The 21,065-nt window shown below is 40.4% G+C and overlaps 3 protein-coding genes across 9 annotated transcripts; 2 read left to right on the top strand and 1 right to left on the bottom strand.

Moving 5' to 3' along the window:
* The first annotated feature begins 1,387 nt into the window (after positions 1-1,387).
* On the top strand, positions 1,388-5,753 carry TEKT1 (tektin 1). Of its 2 annotated transcripts, none has more exons than XM_031591386.2 (7): positions 1,388-1,577; positions 1,884-2,049; positions 2,304-2,432; positions 2,865-3,008; positions 4,094-4,316; positions 4,935-5,131; positions 5,393-5,753. In XM_031591386.2, exons 1-7 carry the CDS (start codon positions 1,388-1,390, stop codon positions 5,550-5,552), a joined length of 1,209 nt encoding a protein of 402 aa, XP_031447246.1. In that variant the 3' UTR covers positions 5,553-5,753. The 2 variants fall into 2 exon arrangements, with proteins under 2 accessions (XP_031447246.1, XP_089978588.1); XM_090122462.1 differs by having other exon boundaries at positions 4,902-5,131.
* A 548-nt stretch (positions 5,754-6,301) lies between these two features.
* On the bottom strand, positions 6,302-12,592 carry FBXO39 (F-box protein 39). 4 transcript variants are annotated; one of them, XM_031591383.2, is made up of 4 exons: positions 12,501-12,592; positions 8,388-9,612; positions 7,360-7,536; positions 6,302-6,589 (listed from the first exon to the last, which is right to left on the bottom strand). In XM_031591383.2, exons 2-4 carry the CDS (start codon positions 9,399-9,401, stop codon positions 6,461-6,463), a joined length of 1,320 nt encoding a protein of 439 aa, XP_031447243.1. In that variant the 5' UTR covers positions 9,402-9,612; positions 12,501-12,592; the 3' UTR covers positions 6,302-6,460. The 4 variants fall into 4 exon arrangements, with proteins under 4 accessions (XP_031447243.1, XP_031447242.1, XP_031447244.1 ...); XM_031591382.2 differs by lacking the exon at positions 12,501-12,592 and adding an exon at positions 10,457-10,561; XM_031591384.2 differs by lacking the exon at positions 12,501-12,592 and adding an exon at positions 10,380-10,467.
* On the top strand, positions 11,233-20,982 carry PIMREG (PICALM interacting mitotic regulator). Of its 3 annotated transcripts, none has more exons than XM_031591387.2 (6): positions 11,233-11,437; positions 12,649-13,223; positions 14,411-14,727; positions 15,713-16,047; positions 17,644-17,742; positions 20,279-20,982. In XM_031591387.2, exons 3-6 carry the CDS (start codon positions 14,422-14,424, stop codon positions 20,430-20,432), a joined length of 894 nt encoding a protein of 297 aa, XP_031447247.2. In that variant the 5' UTR covers positions 11,233-11,437; positions 12,649-13,223; positions 14,411-14,421; the 3' UTR covers positions 20,433-20,982. The 3 variants fall into 3 exon arrangements, with proteins under 3 accessions (XP_031447247.2, XP_089978589.1, XP_031447248.2); XM_090122463.1 differs by lacking the exon at positions 11,233-11,437 and adding an exon at positions 18,599-18,645 and having other exon boundaries at positions 12,585-13,223; positions 20,279-20,353; XM_031591388.2 differs by lacking the exons at positions 11,233-11,437; positions 17,644-17,742 and having other exon boundaries at positions 12,585-13,223.
* Positions 20,983-21,065: the final 83 nt, after the last annotated feature.

Here is a 21,065-nt window from a genome sequence, read left to right as displayed (position 1 = left end):
ACTCTTATGTCTTGGACTAGCTCAAAGTCTTTTGACTATTACTGTTTGCTTCCTTATTATTTTGTAGTTTCTTTGAACCTTGCTGGGAAATACTGAGAAATGTCATTCTATGCTATGGTCATAACAGAGGGCTTAACTTTAGCATCTAATGTAGTGTTTTTCTTCTCCTCCATTTCTTCTCTCAGGCTCCTAGTCTTTTGTCTCAGATAGGGCAAGATCATAGTTCCCATGAAAATGGAGTGGATAAAGAATACTGCTAAAAATATTGTAAAACTGAAACTTTAGATAGGTACATAGCACACCTTTCATTTGATTTCAGATTTTTTAAATGCATTTCTACAATATATCCATTAAAAACTACTGGCCAGGGCTGTGGAAAACGTTTCAATTAACATACAATAAGTTTTTATTTCTAGACAGACCTTATCTGTCAGTGAGTGAAAGGAAGTACTCCTGGCTTGCGTGTGCTGTACTTTTCCACCTGATGTAATAGCAAAAGCTGGCTGGTTTGCTAGAAGCAATGTTGCATAGCAACCACTTCATTGACCTCCAGTGTCGTTCAGAGCCCTGTCCTGGAATATTTGTCTCACATTTAAAAATACACTGTGGTGCTGCTCTGGAGATAGGGACTGCACATGGGGAGCAAACCCCATGGTGAAGGGGAACAGAAGATGTGGCTTCTAGCTGGGGTTTGACGTTGGGAATAAGCAGTGTGAAGCACTATCAGTTAAAGGGAGAAAGAGATGTTTTAAGGATGCCTGTGCTGGAGCAGGGACAAACTATGTGTTGCAGAGGAACTGCTGTGTTTGTCTGGGGAGAGAAGTTACCTCAGAAACATTGAAGAAACAGTGCCCTAAAAGGAAAATTGATATTGAATCAAGGAAAATTGATATTGAATCAATATGCTGTGACTGTATTTCTGTATTTTGGGGGCATTGGTTTAACTGCATTAGAAGCGTCCCTTTGTTCTTTGTTCTTGTTTAGCCCTCCCTAGACTTCTCAATTTACTTTTATTTGGTATACTCTCTCCTTCAGTTTTTCAGGTCTTGTTTTCTCATATTTTTCCAATGACTGTGCTGCTGTTGTTGTTTTTCTTTACAGTCTACAGTTCATCGCTAACTTGCAAGATACTATTTAACTCTTATATTTGTTAACTTTTTTTCTTTCTGATTTACTGTGATTGTTCTTCTCTTCTTCTGACTTCCATTTCCAAATTCTTGTTTCTTTGTGCTTTTTTGAGGGTTAAAGGGACAAGAATTTTTTTCTACTCTCCTGGACCCATCTTTATACATTTTTGCTTCTGCAGCCAAATATAATCCTTTTCCTGATTTCAGGCTCCACATTCCAAGAATTCACCTGTGTTACATGCAGAACCTTTCAAAAAACAATGGCCAGACTGCTCCAAGCTCCACCCAAATTTCATTCTTCAGAATGGCATGTTGCAAACAAGATGCAGTGTGCCAGTACAGAGTCTCAGAAATCCAGTTCAGAGCGCTTAGTAGCTGAGAGTCAAAGACTGGTGGATGAAATAGAAAAGACAACTCAGAAAACCCAAAGCAGTGTCAACAAGAAAATAGGTAATCCCATGTATACTTTTCAAGTGTCTTTTGAGCTATGTGTTTAAGAGGGACTTAGAAAATTACATGATTGTGAGTAGGAATATATGTCAAGGGCATGTTATCTGATCTCACGGAGAAGTCAAGATATTATCCAAAAATATTTTTAGGTGGATTCTTTATTTTGTATGAAATGATGTCTCCATACATCAGGTCCAGCATGAAATTCACACCATAATGGAGTCATTCTATTTCTAGCCGTATCTCAGATATGACCAACAATGCTCTGGCTTTTATTAACAATTGTTTGAAATTTTCATTATGCAGAACAGAGACTGGAAGAAATAAAGTTCTGGAAGCAAGAGTTAGATAACAAACTTGAACAACTTGTTAATGAGACAGAAGTACTGTTAACTTTCAAGATCAGGCTGGAGAAAGCCTTGGAGAGCTGCAAAGAGCCACTTATAGTTTCCCAAAAGTGTCTCCTGAACAGGTGAGATTAAGAAGAAAAACATTCAGGGAGAGAAGAAAATCTGTGTAACAAACCTTTAACAAATAATTAGAACAGTGGCAAACTAAGGGCCTGCTTGTGCAGCAGAGTCACTGTCTGGTTTGTGTTATAACATTGGAGGGCCAAGCCCATAAAGGCAAGGAGAGGCTTTGGATATAGAATGCTGGGTTTCACCACTGTCTGTTAGCTGTAGGCATTTTAATACTGTGACTGATGCTTTTCCTCTTTTTATTTAGGCAGAGACGAGCTGGGACTGATTTGGTGCATGATGAAGTGGAACAGGAACTGGTCAAGGAAGCTGGAGTTCTGCAGGGGGTTATTGCTTTGCTTGAACGTACATTAGAACAAACCAATGAGCAAATCAGGTGCAGAGACAAAGAGCGTAACGAAACATGGGTTAGCTGAAAAGCAGGACAGTCATAATCTTGAGAAGTTATGTTAGGCTGAATGCAGGGCCAAGATTACCGTCAGTGCTAGACAGTTATAGAAGTCCTGTTCTAATCCATAAAATTTGATAATTAATTGTAAGAAATTCTGTTAGAACTGAAAGTACTACCACATCATCCACGACCTTCTCAGCCAGTCCTGTGACTTTAATTCCAATTGAAATTATACCATTGATTTATAAGGAGTTTGAACCATGCTCTAGGTCTTGGGACGTTGCAAATAACAGTTTGTGAATGAAGAATTTTGTGAGCAGCATTTGCATTGCCTAATGTACCATTTCTCACATACGTGTTAGGGAGACCTATAAATGCCTAGACTTTGGCTTAGAATGCGATCACCTCTTCTTCTAGACTAAACCGTTCCACAAAATACAACCTGGAAATGGATGTGAAAGACAAGTTCACAGCTTTGACGATTGACAATTACTGCGCTAGCTTGACAAACAACACTCCTGAGGTCAGATACACTGATAAAACAGTGGAAATAGAAGGAAAGTAAGTAGTTATTTAACTCGATGGATATACGTTAATTATATTAATTATGGGATGAACTACTGCAGCAGCAGCAAGATTAAAGTAGCTGTAAGACAATTCATCATTGTTCTGTTGTAGTTGTGTAATTTTTTTATACTTCTGTCCATCACTTTAGTATCTGTGTAATACATTGGTGAAATGAGCCACAATAATCATATTTCCAGTGAATTGCTGTTCACTGGAAGTTTTTGACGCTCACAGATAGCTATAGTAAATTTCTCACGTGGCTTAAACCCAGAATAGATTCACTAATCTAACTTCCTCTCCTCTCCCAGGGTGTCCAAGCAGGTCAAATGCTGGACTGAGGCAGATGAGGTGTGAGGTTAATTAATCTGTCCAGTGTGCAGATTTTGTGTGAATTAGTGGTTTAGATGAAGAAATACCTACTACAAAAGAACAGACTGGCAAGAAGAAACAGGCTAAGTAGCGAGCTGACATGCTTGGAACACAAGAGACTGCCAGCTCTTACCACTAGCACATGTTAGTGTCCATCAACAGGTTGTGTAACTCAGACCCACACCCAGCACAGCATTTGCTGCTATGTACAAATAATGATTACAGATTTACATAGATACCCAATGAAACAAAGAAATCTCTGAGGGACTTCCTTCTATCTGCCTACCAGCCACCAGTGCACAGATACCACTCTCCCCTTCTGAGGATGGGCTTCTCAACTATTGCTGGAAGTGACTATGTAAGCATGTAGGGGTGTCCTGTGTGCACAATTAACGTGTGCATAGTAACTTGGTGTTAATAATACTAGCTGAATTGTATTACTAGTAACACCTTCATTGATGAAAGATGTTCCAAGAAATACTGGTTATTATATCTTTCCTTCCTATTTGTCCATATCTTTCCTCCCTTTTTCTGCTACAACTCAGTCTGTTAACAGGAAAGGAAAATAATAACAAAGTTGTTCTGAGATTGTAGCAAAATGTTTGATTTTATTTTTTTCTTTTACACTCGTGCTTGGTTTGTGGAGTAACTATAGATTTATGAAATAGCAGATGCTGACAGCTGATGACCTTTTATTTTGAATCTTTCAGTTTTGTTAGCCCTGAAGACTGGTTATATTTCTCAAACATAAATGTTGAAAAGGCTGACAAACAGAGAAACAATTCAAGGGCACTAAGGGTGCTGATTGATAGCATCCTCTCCCAGGCAGTGAATGACATGTGCAAGCAATATGAGATGGTGAATATCGCATTTAGAAATAGAGTGAAGGAAGTCAGAGATGCCAAGCACAAGCTAGAGACACTCCTTGCAGTGGTAAGTTGTAGGAGATCGTCAGTAAGAAAATGTAAACAGCAAGATTTGGTTATCAACCAGTTTGCTCAGTCCCATGTATTGAGGTGTCTTGAGCTACTGTGGTTAAGAATTTTACCTTTGCAATACTGGCAACAGCTGCAATGTTCCCTCTTGCCCCAGTTTCCTTTAACAGTCATCTTAGATTTCATTTACTTATCCAAATGTGCACTGCTATAAGGGTGAATTTCTCAAATCAGTCAATTGACTGAAGTATTCTAGTAGACTTCATTGAAGCCAGGATTTCCCTTGTGATTTTTAGATACATGGGGCTGCTAAGGGTTTTTTGTGATTGTGCTGTAAGAGCTTAATGGCTTATAAAATCAGGGCCAGCATGTTTGAAGTTCGATACATGAGAGCTGTGCTTGAGTTGTAAAAGTTAACCACTGAACTTAAAATGATGTTGGCTCCTCTCCAGTCATAATCCTGGACAACTTTTGTGAAAATCTGTTGATAAAATAACACCTTAACATAATGAGTGTTACTGTGATTACTGTTACTATAGCTATTAAACAAGATGTTGAGGATTTTGCTCACCATAGGAGAAAGTGTGCTGTGCTTTCTTCTGTTGGATTTGTTAAGGTGATGAAGGAGGCTGCCTCGCAGGAGATGAACATTGTAGCCTTAAAGAAAGCAATTGCTGATAAAGAAGGACCTGTTAAAGTGGCTCAAACCCGCTTGGAGGCAAGAAACCATCGCCCTGGAGTGGAATTATGTTATGACACAGTGCAATATAGGTTGACCAGTGAAGTTCAAGAGATTACAAACAATATTCAAAGGCAAGTGGGAATGATGAAACAGTGGGGAAATCTATGGATTATTTGGTTAAATAAATAGTCCAAGTAACACTGGGTCCCAGCTATTCTCCATGAAATTTTGAGACATGCTTTTTCCTTAAGGGTAGCACACTTTAAAGGATACTGCATGGATATTGTGTGATTGTGAATCCCCATCCTTGTTTTTTCACATGGAATTTCTTTCGTATATGACAAAATATCTATGTATTCTCAACTAAATTCTGGCTGTATTTTCCCTGTTAGGTTAAAGGACACACTGGCACTGGCTGAAAAAGAGCTGAAAGGTCTGAGACGTCGACAGCTTTCCCTGGAGGAGGAGATCCAGATCAAGGCAGATACATTATACATTGATGAAGTGCTCTGCAAGCCGATGAGAGAGTCTGTTTGCATTAACAACTTTTAAAGCCATATTATTGGACAGCTCATGCTGAGATTTTTACTGACAAACTCCAAATTTATTGATTTGAATTAATGCTGTCTTCATTCTAGATGTAATTAATTCATTCTAGAGGTAATTAAAACAGACATAGTACTTACAGCTAGGACTGTGCTCTAGAATGTCTGATGAAATCTCCCACTTGGCAATAAAGTTCCAGAATAAGAAGGAATGTGCTTTCCATGTTATCTCAGGTACAACCAATGATATTTTTTCCCATTGAGAGGCGTAGAAGTTGTGGAAGCTAGAGCAGTTCTCTCACAAGACACTGGTAAGCTGGTCAAGTGGGAGTGTTGACTGCCAGGATTAGCCACGGTATGTTTTTGCTTTTCTTAACATCTGCTGTTAAGAAATGGGCATAGAGTGTATATTAAACTCAATAGGAACTAGGGAATGATGATACAGTGGAATGGAGTACCTGACTGCATCTGAATCAAGGTCAAGTCAAGGTTGATTTTGGGCTAATCGTTTCCTCACTTCATGTCTCCTATTTTATATAGGAGTTATAGTTTTCCTATTTGTAAAATGGAAACAACAAATGGGCCTCACTGGTAAGCTATTTGAAACTCTACAATGGGAAGTGCTGAATGAAGAAGAGGGCCTTATTTTTACTAGAGGTGCCTGCGAAGGCTGAGAAAGAGCTCACTGCTGCTTCTGGTTCTGGTGAGGGAAAACAAAAAAATGGCAAGAATAAGTGATATTGGAGACATAGGAGGCTGGTTCCCAAATCCAACACTTTAATCCAGGGCATAGTAAAATTGTCCTTTGCATACAATGGTATCTTCCTTTCAGAGGCATGCTGACAAGATTCAGTTCTCCTACTAATGCCCTCCAAAGGATTTGTTCATCATTTGCAGACGCAACTCCTTGTGGCTTTACACCAGTGGATAGGTGATGACAAAATAGTTAAGTTCTGAGTCAATCAGATTTTTGAACTTCTTGTAAATAGTGTGCAACAGCTGCTCCTCCTCACTGGTCTCCTGTCGGGATGTGTAAATCCTGACCTGTGAGCATGAATGGCAGTCATGTGTCTCAGATACGTGCAGCAGTCTCAGCCCATTAAAGCTCGTGGCAAAAGTAAGCCTTTGTTAGTACTGAAGAATATGGAGAAGCCAGATTCTTAGAATAAAAGCCTAAAATTTACTTACAGTTTTCACTCTGAACTGAGTGAAAATTATGATTCATCTTCTGCCAAAGAATTTTTGGGAAGAGGAAAGTTCCTTTTACCCTCAAGATCGACACATTCTTGGAATATGCATGGCTCTGGATCTAATACATTTAGAATCCAGCAAGCAAAATGGTATGACAGCATGGTTTACACTAGCTGCATTAGTGGAGTGGCCACATACAATACAATATCCCTTTTTGGTGAGATGTGTTTATATCTTTTGTTTAATGAGATTCAACTGCCATGCTTCAATTTAAGCATAGATCCAAGTACCAGGCCTGAGTGGAACAGACAATCCCTAGCTTAATCTAGGAGGTGACAGAGGGGACCCATAGACTAGCAGAGACTTGTGGAATGGTTGGTGCTGGTTATTAAATTTACATAATTTCTGTAATATACCTACTTATGGCTTAGTAGGTTGGAAAGACCCATTTCGAAGTGGTTCTCAGGATTCTTATAATGCTAAAACATTATATAGGGAAGGTAGTTATGTTAACATTTCCTTCTCTAACCTTACTGCGGGATTATGGGGACCAGCATTTCTCTGGATATGGAAGAGAGGAAGACAGTAGTAGATAATGGGAGTTTTGAAGCTTTGAGTCTTACCTTTATTGTAGTTAAAAAGCATTTCCTTTCTGCACGATTATGTAGCAACCTCTCCACAAAAGTGACACTAAGAAATGCCCAGACTTTCAGAAAAAACAATTTCCTGCATGATAAGATGAGCTGTAGCAGCTCATCATCCAGCAGCTCATTGTCATTGTTTACTTCAAGGGTTAATTTCTTCAAAAAGAAAGAACACAGTCAGTACTACAAAACAAAGCTTGCACTAGCTAGACTTCAAAAGCGTTTCCCAATTTTACCAACAGAAGTGACTGGCAGCAGATCAGCTGTGTACCTTGACATTAGCAGAGAACCATTTTTTTATTATGTCAAAAATATATGCAGTGGTAATCTTCATTCTCCCATAAAGATGAGCTTCTTCCCATGTACGTTATATACCATCCTAACAGACAGACAACTTCCATTGGGTGCTATACCCATAACTCATGCCATGACACTATTTTGCATGCCAGAAGTAATTCAAGATTAAAAGTACATCTAAAACCAATTTCTAGAAAGTTTTACAGATCTGTGGTGTCTACTGCAAACTCTGCAATGCATTAGGCCTTAGAGAAATCTGTCAGTACATATCAGTTATAAGGCCATGTGCTTCTCTCAGGCACGCATAGTCTTGATGCTCATTTATATGGGTCAGCTGTTGAATACCTTTCACGATACATCCTTGGTGATACCAAAAATGCTTTGACTGAACAGCTTTCCTACAAAAATAATGCTTTCCTGCCTGAAGGTTCCTTTTGCTCACAGCTGGCTTTACAACCACCAGTATTTTTTGAGTGTTTTGGCATCTCATGCTGAACGCTTTCATCATGCTAAAACGTGCTTGGCAACCTGACATAAGTGACATTTGTGAAGAACAGCATAATGGACATTATAACTGGACAAGAACAATCACTTGAACTGGACTATATAGCTGGTACACTGGAATGGCTAACTCCTAGGGTTAAGTAGAATGCCTATACAATTACTTTGCTTAGCTTTGTGCAGTGAGTTGTCATGACTGCTTGCCTTACCTGCAGCACATGCCAGTAGGCTGGAAGGATGTTGGTGAGAGTAGGTCTCATCATCCAGTCTGGGTCTCTGAAATAGCAGCTTCGTAAACTGATGCTCCTGACTGGTATCTCCACTAGTAGGATCCTGGCTAGGTGGTCATGCTTCATGACTCTTTCAAAGTAGAAGTTCACATTCAATTTTGGGGCTCTTTTGGCCAAGTTGGCCCATGACATTCCCCAGACCACTTGCCCATGGGGGTCATGGATATGACATTTGATATTCAAGGTGCACAGGGAATGAGCACTGTTCTTACACAGATTGTCCAGCAGTTCATCAGACACACAGTTATAATTGAAAGTCAGGATAACCAGGCTGTGGAACTTGGACACAGTATGATGGAACAAGGTGCTGCTGTAGACAGGAAGATGGAGACTGAAGAAATCCTCAATATTTAATTCAGATATAAAGCTTTTATTAGTCAGGCAGCTCAGAGAATTCAAAAGCTCACAGCCTTCTTCCAAGGTTACTCTTGCTCCTTTTAAGTTGAGATAATTAAGCTGTTTGCTCATTCTTTTCAGAAAGGTACCTAAGTTCTTGATAAACTGAGCCCTGACTATGTTTTTCCAGACCAAGCGATCTAATTCCAGGTGCTTGATGCTCAAGGATACCAGGCGACAGTTACATTTACCCAAGTGTGAGAGAAGGCTTCTCATAGACACTTGAAATTTTCGGGTAAAGACAGTACTGTAAGGATGCAATAGCTTGATTTCAAGGTGTTCCAAATACTTGCCAAATTTCTTGACGTACCACAGTGCAGTTTCAAATTCAAATGCATGTGCCCTTGATGGTTGGCCATTGAATGTGATGGTTCTGGTTCTCCAGAGGGATCCTGAGTACATGGCTTGATTCCATTTTTTACAGACCAACGCAGCTTGAGATCTGTCCTTGTCATCTAACCAATGGAAGACATGCCTCAGACAGACATCAGGTAAATTAGCCCAGGAGCTCTGCTCAAGGTCACTGTCATCCTCCATTGAGGAAATACTTCTTGACAACTCTTCTGAGTGCAGAACAAAACCTAGATGAATGAATTTGCTAGCTAAATGTCTTGTAATTCCCACAGGATAGCCTTTGAAGCAAATAGCTAAAAGTTGCCTTTTTTACATCCAAAAGTGATAGTCCTTTCTTTGCCTCTGTACTCAAGTTGTCAGGATCCAAGTTCTTGTGTCTAAACTATGGTCTAACCTAAATCAAAAGAGAAAAACCAACAATGAATAAAAAGCAATCACAGTAAGAGCACAGGACACATCATTGAACATTTTGGCTTTTAGTCTGGCTAAACAAGGAAATGGTATGATAATAGAGCAGTTGTTGCAATTGATAATGGTTTGGAGCCTTGTATGGGAACTGCTGAATCATGGCCTGAACCTCTGATTGATCAGCTGAGGTGAGCAATGAATCAGCTTTGGAAGCACAGGTGAAGGCAATTCACCTGTGCTGCCAGAAGGGGTGAAGCCTGGCTCCACCTCTACTAGACCCATTTAAGAGCTGACTACCAGTAGGGAAGGATCTCTTTCTGGAGATCTCTCCTTTGGAGTTTTACAGTGAGCCCATGACACAGGTAAGCACTCTATCTATTCTCTTTTGGTATAATAACCTGCTTAATCAAACTCTCTGGTATATTTCATAATTATAACATCTGTGTATTCATTGATTATACAGGCCTGATACCTAGTGTTCTGGGCTGTACAGAGATGAACAGTGATCTGTGCAATGCAAATGACCGTTCTTAGATCTTCAGAGTACTCGTCAAGAAAACCTGAGGTAGTACCCTGCCATAGATAGAGGTGCGATGCCTGTTAAGAGTAATAAGCACTATAAGCTGTTCTATCACTTTGCTCAAGCAAGATGTTCAGCTATTTTCCTCCAGTGGATAGGAAAAAGGATAGTGAAGAGGAGATCAGGTATAACAGTAAAACACAAAAGAAAGTAACCACATTGCAAGAAGTTACCAGTTCAACTCTCAAGGCTAAACTCTAAGTATTCAGCTTCCTGAGCACCTTTCCAGATCTGATGGATAGTTTCCCACCTGTATTCATGATTTATTTTCTGTGCCTCCTCCTGCCCCTTCCTCTTCCAAGTTCAGTCATTGCCATGAAACAAAGAGGTAACCTTTGTGATGTCACAACTGAATTTATGCTAGGGCAAGCAAAACTGACTTGAACCAAGTTATCTGGGCTGAGGTGAAGACACTGGAAAAGAAAGACTTGCTTGGTTATCTCAGGAACAGAAAAATACAAGCCATAATCTACAGATGTAGGTGCAGGCTATATGTTTGTTATTATCACTTTTCACCACCCGGATAAATTGGATCAAGCAACTGACCAGTAAACATCCAAATAGGGAAACAATGCATTCCATATTTATTCATTTATGAATTGCAAACTTCAGCTGTGAAATGCAAATTATCTTCCATGTATCTGCTAGGTGCTTGCTTTCACAAGACCTTCTATATAGATCAGGGTATCAGTTGTGTCTGCCAACAGCCATGCATGGGGAAAACTTGTATTTTATTAGTACTTCTGCAGTGAGGCAGAAACACAAAATGCAGGTACTTCCTATCTCTACAGCGTGCATATTACCACATCCACTTGGCAAACCACTGCTTAGCTCTTGGGAATTAAATTAAAAAACAACAACAAAAAAAACCATAACAGCTGGGGATACTGATATATATGATCTACTCCAAAATCAAGGCTTAATTACTAGCATGACCAAAAGACAAAACAACTAAAAATTAGGTGATGCTAATCTTTAAACAGTTTCTTTCCTCCTCTGTATGAGAAATTTCCTTGGTGTAGTGGAAATGCTAAGTCACAGCCTGAAGCAGTGATGGAGCACCTGGTGGGAAGGCAAGGCCAGCCCAGGGAAGCTCAGCTGCATGCGGTGTACCTGAGTGACCAGCAGGGCTGGAGCCAGGATCCACCCCTTCTCAGACTTCATTTAAGGGTTGGCAGTGGAGGTGAGGGTACCTTGCAGGAGATCCCTGCCTACCTGAAGCCCTCCAAAGGTAAGCAGCTTTTTATCTTTGCTCCTTGTTTGCTGCAGCTAAAGACTTTGCCACTCTACGATTATTGTTGTACTTTCTATTACGTTATAGTGTTACACTTGGTGTAACAAAGTTGTAACAAATGAAATAACGGGTACCTAAGAAGATAAAGAAATGTAGGCCTCTTGAGAGCCTGTTTACAACTGCAAAGGCTCAGAAACTTCTAATTTCATTAACAGGCCTATAAGGTCAGGCTGGCTGCCCAATTCAACTTTGCCTTGCTGCTTCCCTTTTGGATTGGGACTGTTCTGTCATGCATTATTTCTGTATTAGTATGCACCCTCTGTTCTATTAGCACCGTGTCTATTCCTAGTTTCTTTCCCCCTCGGTACAAAAATCCTAGCTGTCAGCAATGACCCTTAAATAAGTCATAAGGCTGTGATTACTACCTCGCTTCCCTTGTTATTTAGGACTCACAACACCCCGTACCCCACAAAGAGTTCTGTTTTTAGCATTTTTTAATTACCTTGAAACCTTTCCTACACAGATGGAGGCTGGGGGCAAGGGGATGTACAGTGGGACATAGTTACAGATTTGTTGTGCCTCTTTTTATCTGGAATCCTTAAAGTGAATTGTCAGGGGAAAAAAAAAGCATGTATGGCTGTAATATGTGGAAATACATTTCTATTAATATTTGCCCCTATTGTAGCATGTGAATGCAAGAGGGTATAAATGCCATCATGTAGAACTTAAAACAAACAAACAAAACAAACCTGTAGTGCTTTAGAAGTTATGTATAGTATGATTACAAATCAGTGGTGGGACTCACAAAGCACTGTTGATGGGCAGACCAGCTATGCCTCTAGGATAAGGGTTAGCCGTGTGTGTAGCAGTCAGCTGCTGAGTCTGAAGGCAGAAAAACATTGCGGGGGGTGGGGGGGAAGGGGGAATGGAAACTGCTACACCAAGAGCAATTTTTCAGGTAGAAGTGTTTTACAGATAAATGCTCTACACAGAATCATATCTTTGTTGAGATGAAAAAAGACCTGAAATATCACGAAGCACAGCCCCTCTTCCCACTAACCCCATCTCTCGGAGCCACATCTCCGCAGCTCTGGAATGCCTCTGCAGACGATGACTCTGCCACTTCCCAGGAAGGCTGTTTCAACACCTGGCCACTCTTTCTGAGAAGACATTTCTCCTAATATCCAAGCTGTCTTGTTTTCCTGTAGGGTAGGATTCTAAGGAATACAGACCACTTCTTCAGCTCCTTGTTTTTTATCTGCATGATTTGCTGAAGGACAGTCTGAGTGGTTTCTGGTCCAGCACTGTGCAATCTACACTTCTATCTCCTCCAGCTGCAAAAGACAGTGGGTGGTGTCATCTGAAGTCTGGAATCATCAGTATGTCAGCGGAAAGCAATAACTATAAAGCTATCCTAGGCTTCTGGCTCGTAACGGATTATGAGAGACGAGAATGGTCACGTGGCCACCGACCACTGCGCAGCACCCGCAGCTTCGTTGCAGAGGCGCTCCCGTTGCTTGTTGGGGCGTATCGTCCCCTACGCCCTCGTCTTTCACATCGTTCTCCGCTCCCGCACCTACCGGCGCGCCGCATCACCGCCCCGCCCCTACCGGGCGCGGTCACCTCACCGTCTAACGGCCGCTGCGCGTGCGTGAGGCGGCAGCCAATGGGGCGAGCGGGAAGCATCGCCGCCAATCAGAGAGCAGGCGGGGCTGGATTTGAACGCGGCGGCCGAGACGGCTGTGGGCCGGTGGCGTTCTGCTCCGTCTCGTCTCCTGCCTGCGTAAGTACGAGACCCAAGGCAAGCGATGGGTAGAGCTGGCCGGTTGCTTCCTGCGAACGAGGAGACTTTGTCTCCTCCAGCCTTAGTATCTATCGCCTTTACACCCTTCTTATTGTGGTTTCAGCCGTTCGTTGCGGCAGCTCGCGGTGAGGGAGCGGCTGCGGCTGAGAGCCACCAGCGGGGATAAACAGTGCTTGACAGCATCGATTAACCAAATCGGTTAACCGACAGTAGACGTCATCTTATTACAGAGAAGCGAGATAAGCTATGGGGTAGTTGGTTAACTGACATTGCTCAATTGCAAGTCTTTCCTTGCTGCTATGTGCAAAAATGCACCGAAAGTGTTAATACCCTGAACGTTTTTGGATTTAAAAGATTTAATTAATTTCTTGCATTTTGAGATAAGTTAGAACACTTCTGAGGGATGGGGACTATTTAGGAAATGAGATTTAATCAGGAATATATGGAGCATTTTGTAATATGTAATGTAACAATGGTAGAAGTTTGCCAGTTTTTTTTTTTTTTTTTTTTTTATCCACTGTATGTCTAATTCGTAATGCAGTATTGGTAAAATTCACTCTTACTTCAGGTTGCTAAAATACATTTGCATTTCAGTTGCTTTTCAGAAGTAACAGCAGTATATCTTGCAAATGAGCAAGTGAAAATTAGGAATTTAGAATACATAACATTTTTACAGATAATTATAAGCAACGGGCATTTCAGCCTTTCTCGCTTTTCTTTTGTCACTAGCAGTCATGTCCACTTCTGTACTTGTCTATCTACAGTTGTAACAGTGACTTAAGTGTAAGCTTTCAGGCAGGAGACATAGGAGCTCTGCAAACTTGCCTGGAAGTAGAAGGCTGATTTAATGAAGCCAAAAATTTTGTGTTAGACCTTGGTTTAACTTGCAGTTAAACTCTATTCTACTTTACAATATTGAATCTCACAGTATACCAGGACTGATGTCCTGAAAATCAAACAAATTAAGACTTGCTCACAGACATACATAAATAGCTGTAGAAATTCATGTTTTCTTCCCTTCAAGCTCAGAGGTAAAACACTTGCTTGGCTCTACTTTTGTTGTTTTAGGTAAATATAGCTAAACGTATTATAGAACAGTTTCCATTTCTCCTTTTCCACGCTGATGTACTTTGCTCTAATTTTTCTTCTTATTCTCATTCTTTTAGAAATAAGGTTGATGAAGAACAGGAACAAGATGGCATCTATGCTTCAAAATGTCAGGGCAACAATGGACTGGCAGAGACACCAGCTTTTAGCTGACCTTGAGAATGAGAGCCCTGTACCAGACAAATTCAAGAGGAAAACTTCTTTCAGTTCTCTTAATACTATCTGCATGTCTCTAAGAAAGCGAATACCGTTAAAGCAAGTAGAGCTGAATTTCCGTGAGACACCACTTTGGGAAAACATGGAAGCAAGAAAGAAGAGCCAAGTGCTCCAAAGTATTACAAAAACAGCAAGAAATGCTTTTGGAACAGTGTCACAGGTACTTTGTCTTTGCAGTGACATGTAGGAAGTGTCTATTTTTTTTTTTTTTTTTTGTCATGGAGCTGCACTGGGGAGGATGGATGTCATGGAGCTGTGCTGGGGGAGGGTCAAGTGGGATTGGGGAAAGATTCTGCACCAGAGGGTGATGGGAATGGAAGAGGCTCCCCAGGGCAGAGGTCACAGCCCCTAACTGCTGGAGCTCAAGAAGCATTTACACAATGCTCTCAGACATAGGATTTCAGTTTTAGGTGGCCCTGTCTGTAGACAGGGGTTTGACCTGACTATTCTTATAGGTCCCTCTCAGCTCAGGATAGCCTATAATTATATGAACTAGTAGAATTTTATTATCCCTGCTAGGTAAATCTTGCTTTTATTATCTGGATAAATTATGGCTATGACAGAACAAGAAAGAAAGTGAAAAGTAGGAATACGGGAAGTAGTTCAAGCAAAACCTTTTCCCTTACTGCATTTCACCACATAAGACAGAGCAGAGGAAGAATGTGGGTAGACTGCCATTGCTTGCAAATAATTGTTTCTGAGAAAGGTGTAGCTTTATATATTATATATACATTCTTGTATCCACACTGTTTATTAGGATGTTCTTCTGAATTGTCAACCTATTTGGACTCATAAAATTCAGTCGGTAGTATTATGTTAGCAAAGTTTGAAGTTTGTATTGTTCTTACTGTTGGTGGCAGACATTAAATTAATCAGCATGTATTAAGGAGGCTGGCTCTTTCTTGCACAAAATCAGCAGGTGCTTTTCTTCTAAAGCATACAGAAGTCCTTGACAAGTTCCAAGGATTAGGGGAGCAAATGATTCAATCCAAATGGGTACACAAGAAAAGCATTCATGCTAGACTAAACATAATATGAGAGAGAGCTAGAGATTCAACTCAGAGAGGCTTCCTCATCTTTCTGGTTCCAAACAATATACTGATGGACTTAGTTAGCTTAATATGTCTGTCTAATGCATCTTTCAGAAAATACAGAAGACTTGCCAAAGCTCGGTACGTTTGACTGTGACCTTTCCAGCTGAAGACATTGGCAGCAGCTCTGCAACCAGTTTTTCCAAGAAAAGAACAGTACAAACACCTACCCTCAGTATGGATAGTGTTACTCCAGCAGCTAGTTCCAAATGCACTCCAAGGTCCAGCAGAAGATGCCTGCTTTGGCCAACAAGCTTGTCAGAACATACAAAATTGAAGGGTTTGCCATCTTGGTGTGGTGAAGATGCTGTCCCACTCTTGAGATCAAGGAGAGCATCAGCAGCACTTAAGAGCCTCTATTCATCACCTACTCCTGCCAGCAGAAGAATGTAAGCTGCATTCTTTTGTAAACCTTATTGTTCTTTTTTTTTTTAGTTAGTGTTGCTATGACTACAGTATCCCTTAAGGTTAAAGGCAAGATGAAAGTTGTTAACCTATTCCACTGAGACAATATACTATTAGAATATTTAAATTATTAGTTACATGTCCCACAGTCAAAAACAGACTGTAACAAACAGCATCTGACTCAAGATCACAGAAGCAATCATAGAATGGCACAGGTGACCTTAAAGATCATTTAATTCCAACCCCCTTCCCTGTTGTAGGCAGGGTTGCTACATGCTAGACCAGACCCTGTTACCCAGTGCCCTGTGTAACCTGGTCTTGAGCCCCTCTAGGAATTGGGGTATCCACAACTACTCCAGCCAACCAGTTCCAGTGTCTCATCACCTTTTTAGTAGGAAACTCTTTACTCAAATCTTAACTAAGAGAGGAGACACTTAGATTAAAACCATTCCCCCTTCTTCTATTACTATCTGCCCATGTAAAAAGCCTGCCTCCCTCCTGTCTTTAAGCTCCCCTGAAGTACTGGAAGGCTGAAATGAGGTGTCCTCAGAGTCTTCTCATCTACAGACTGAACAAGCCCAGATTCCTTGTTGTTCATTAGTGAGGTGTTTTAGCCCTCTGAATATCTTTGTGGCCTCCTCTGGACCTGCTCCAACAGCTCAACATACTCTTGTGTTGAGGGCCCCAAGCCAGGATGCTGTACTCCAGATGGGGTCTTACAAGGGCAGCATAGGGGGGAACAAACACCTCCCTTGCCCTGCTGGCCATCCCTCTTTTGATGCACCCTAGGAAACAGTTGACCTTCTGGGCTGCTAGTGCATGCTGTTGGTTCATGTTGGGCTTTTTTCAGTAGTGTGTGGAAACAGGACAAGGGGAAATGGCCAGAAGCTGGAGCATAGGAAGTTCCGCACCAATGTGCGCAAGAACTTCTTTACGGTGAGGGTGACGGAGCACTGGAACAGGCTGCCCAGGGAGGTTGTGGAGTCTCCTTCTCTGGAGATATTCAAGACCCACCTGGACGCCTACCTGTGCGACCTGGTATAGGGATCCTGCTTTGGCAGGGGGGTTGGACTCGATGATCTCTGGAGGTCCCTTCCAACCCCTATGATTCTGTGATTCTGTGATTTTTACCCATGAAAGTACCAGATTACTTCTCTTCAGGAGTGCTCTCAATGAGTTCTTTTCCCAGTCCACAGACATCCCCAGTCCAAGTGCAGCACCTTGCATTTGGCTTTATTGAATCCTATGTGGACTCACTCTTCAAGATCATGCACGTCCCTCTGGACTCTTCCTTCTGTTGTATCAGTTTCACCACTCAACTTTATGTTATTAGACAATTTGCTGAAGGTACACTCAATCCCACAATCCAGATAACTGATAAAAATGTTGAAGAGCACTGGTCCTAAAATGGACTCCTCGGGGTTGCCACTTGTCACTGACATCCAACTGGATTTAGAGCCAATGACCGCAACTCACTGTCTGTGACCATCCAACCAATTCCTTATCCACTGAATAGGCTTGGGTATTGTCACCTATTCAGTCTGTTATTTAATCTTTCGTAATGACAATTCTGCTTCCAGAGGGGAATTTGACTGTGAGTTGGAACTGGTCTCTTCAGGGATTCACCAACTGAAGCACCTCTTCCGGGCATCTGATGATGATATTGTACAAGGGGAGAGGTAAATACTGTTAAGTATCCCTCATCTCAACTCTTGGCAACAAGCCACCTCTCACTTAAACATAATGGACTAAGTGATTGCTCTAATTCAGAATGATGAAAAACTGTAGAACTTTATCAATTGAAACACAGGGCCTTTCTTTTTTCAAGATAACTATGCAGATTAAATCAGTGGTTGGATGTGCAGATCCTGAAACCTGTTAGACGCTCTCATCTTTCGGTTTCTTGTTGTGAAAGTCTGACCCAGTCAGACCTCAACTTTGACCCTGTATGAGAACAGTATCTCACTGCCTCTTTAGAGGAGCTGTTAGTCCAGACATGTTAGGGGAGGGGGGAGGGGAAGCAAAAACAAACAAACAAAAAGCCAGCAAACTCTAAACTACCGAATGCTTAGCTGTCATTGGTGTCTACACACATGTAAGAAATTTTTTTGTTAGGTAGCTTTATGTTCATAAATAGTCAGTGATGACCATACCTCAAAATTTAAAGGATACAGAAGCCTCTTGTACAAAACCTCTTTTAATCCAAGTGGTGATAGACTGCTGTGTTTGTAGAGTTTATGTCACACTGAATTAGATGTTCAGTCAGTAAAAACTAAAGGTGAAGAATGAGCAGTTCCCAAAACCCCTTCCTCTTAGAACAATTAATGTCAAGCATCTAAAATCCTCTAGTAAGGGCTCAGCATTTAAGTATTTTTGTCTACAAAGAGATAAAGACTTACATTAATGCACAATTCAAAAAAATTCAACTTCTACCTATGGGACCATTTCTAGATAACGGTAAATTTATTCTTGTCAAGTTAATTATACATTGAAAATTCATTAAATCTCACTCCTAAATATTCTTCCATCTATTAGTGATATGACAGTTTCTCTCATTTGTAACTGAAGATAATATCAAACAGGTGAAGTAACTATTCAATTACCTTGACTATACCTGCATGTATCTATGAGAAAACCTGCTGTTTGGAGAGTGAAAGATACATTAATTCAAATTTATTTAAAACTTCAGTGTGTGGAACCAAAAGGTTTTTCCCTCATACTCAGCGTGGTTTCTGTAGCACATTGTTGCACAGTTGTGAAACTTAAGCTTTATATTGTGGATTAGTTAAATTTTGTGACTTTGCAATGAGCCATAAGTTAGGCTTCTACGCAAACAACAGTTTTTCTCATCCCATATGAGAAGATTACTGGTACTAATGTCTTTGTCACTTGACCTCAGTTCTTCCTGATTACTAAAATCACAAAGCATGACAAAAAACTATTGCCCCAAACAGTCTAATTTTAGTCTTTTTATCTCTAGCATTGTCTTGGCAGTTAATACAATGACCAAAACTGTAGTTGATGCATGCATTGTTAGTGTTTTTAAACACAATAACTGTACTTAAGTGAATGGAAACAGTAGTTCTTTGTTCTGTGTTTCTGAACATCACTTTTAATGTCAACTTAGTGAAGCATTACTAGGTTTGCTATGAGAATGTCACAAAAGCCTCAGCTACCTTCTATACGATCTGCACTGTGACATTAACACGACATCCAATGCTTAAAAGGAGCTTATAATTAGAAAGGAGAAAGATTTTTAACATGGTCTGATAGTGACAGGACAAGGGGAAACAATTTTAAACTAAAAAAGGGGAGATATTAAGATATTAAGGGGAAGTTTTCACACAGAAGGTGGTGAGGCATTGGAACAGGTTGCCCGGAAAAGCTGTGGATGTTCCACGAGGTATAAAAGGCCAGGTTGGATGGAACCCTGGGCAACCTAATCTAGTGCCTGATTTTGCAGCTGGCAACTGCATGGTGTGGGAGTTGGAACTGGATTGTCTTTGAAGTCTCTTTCAACCCAAGCCATTATATGATTAATATTGTAATTTATTAGCATTTGAAGTATTCCTTTTGTTTAAAGGGGAAGTTATACTGTGTATAACAGTTACTATTCATGTAACAAAGTTGTAGGAACTTTATTTCTGTGACAGTTCAAAAAACAAAACAAAACACAATCCTCTCCCCTGCCTGTGCTGGATTGAAGCTTTAAACAGTGATGTGCGCTGCTTTCACTGAGTGATTCATTCCAGTTCTCCTGCATGGATAGATGCATACTGTGCGCTGTCCCTGGCTGGTTTGTGGGTTCTGCATTTGGAATACCTGTAGAATAAACTTTGCTTTCTGTTCTGGTATATAATTTGCAAGAACTTTAGCATTGTAGCTCCCGCTTACCTTTACCATGATGAATCAAGATTTGATATCAAACTGTCAATGGTTGTTATCTCCATGCATTGTTCAAATGTATCTGTATTAAATAATTAGTTTATATTGCAAAAAATGCTCTTGTTGGTAGTTAAAATATTGCCATACTTAATTAGTATGCTGCTGTTTATGCTCAATGAAGGTTTAAAAAAAAGCTTTCTTGTTTGTTTTCAGAAGTGTGCAATGAAATACACAGGTCCCATTAACTGATTTTCCAGCAATGCATGTGGATAACCAGTTACATAACCTTGATGTCTTTATGCTGCTAATAGCAGTCTTGTTTTTCTGCAGGCATCATGCAATATCAAACTACTGCTATTCTAATGGCACAAAGTTTGCAGCCTGTGCATCAATCTTGGGAAGTTCTTCAGGCTGTCAGAAGGCAAAGAAAGAAACTCCATTCAGCAGCTGGTGCCTGGACAGAGATGGCTATAAATACCATTAGTCTATGAATGTATATAACGGAAAACTTCATTTGAGATATGAGACTATACCTTATACTCTGCATAGAACTGTGTGCTTTAAAAAACAATTACATTTTATTATATTTTTTGGCAGAGCAGCCTAAAACTACTCTTCCCTTGCTTTTGCTGTTCAAATCAATTAGAAAAATAAATTTGAACCACAGTGTTCTATTTATCTTCTGCTGTGACAATGGACTATCTTCAATGGGGCTTTCATAACTTTCATAAAGCACTAAGTAGGAATGGTCAAAGCAAGGGCAGAGACCTACGAATGACGATCATAGGCAAGAGTAGTATTCAGGTCCTCTTAGATATTATGAAAGCACTGATCTGTTATTTTCAAAGCTTAACAATTTATCTTATTTTTTTTTAATACTAACAAATCAAAAGCTAACTTACATGTTAAAAACATTTAAAAGTTTAAAATGTTAAAATGTTTATATGTTAAATGTAATGCTTAAAGAAACAATAATTGCTATTTGAGTTCTGACCAAAACTGCCATTCCAAGTCAGCAGGTTTCTGTAGCCATGTCAAAGTCACAACAGTGGAGCCACATTAGGACTCTAACTCACAGTCCAAGGATTGCTGTTAAGTAAGTTAGCCCAAGTAGTTC

The sequence above is a fragment of the Phasianus colchicus genome, chromosome 21 (genome assembly GCF_987193195.1).
Source record: "Phasianus colchicus chromosome 21, bPhaCol1.hap1.1, whole genome shotgun sequence".
Classification (NCBI taxonomy): Eukaryota; Metazoa; Chordata; class Aves; order Galliformes; family Phasianidae; genus Phasianus; species Phasianus colchicus.
Note: the sequence above shows the minus strand (reverse complement) of the source record. Positions and strands in the feature narration are given on the sequence as shown.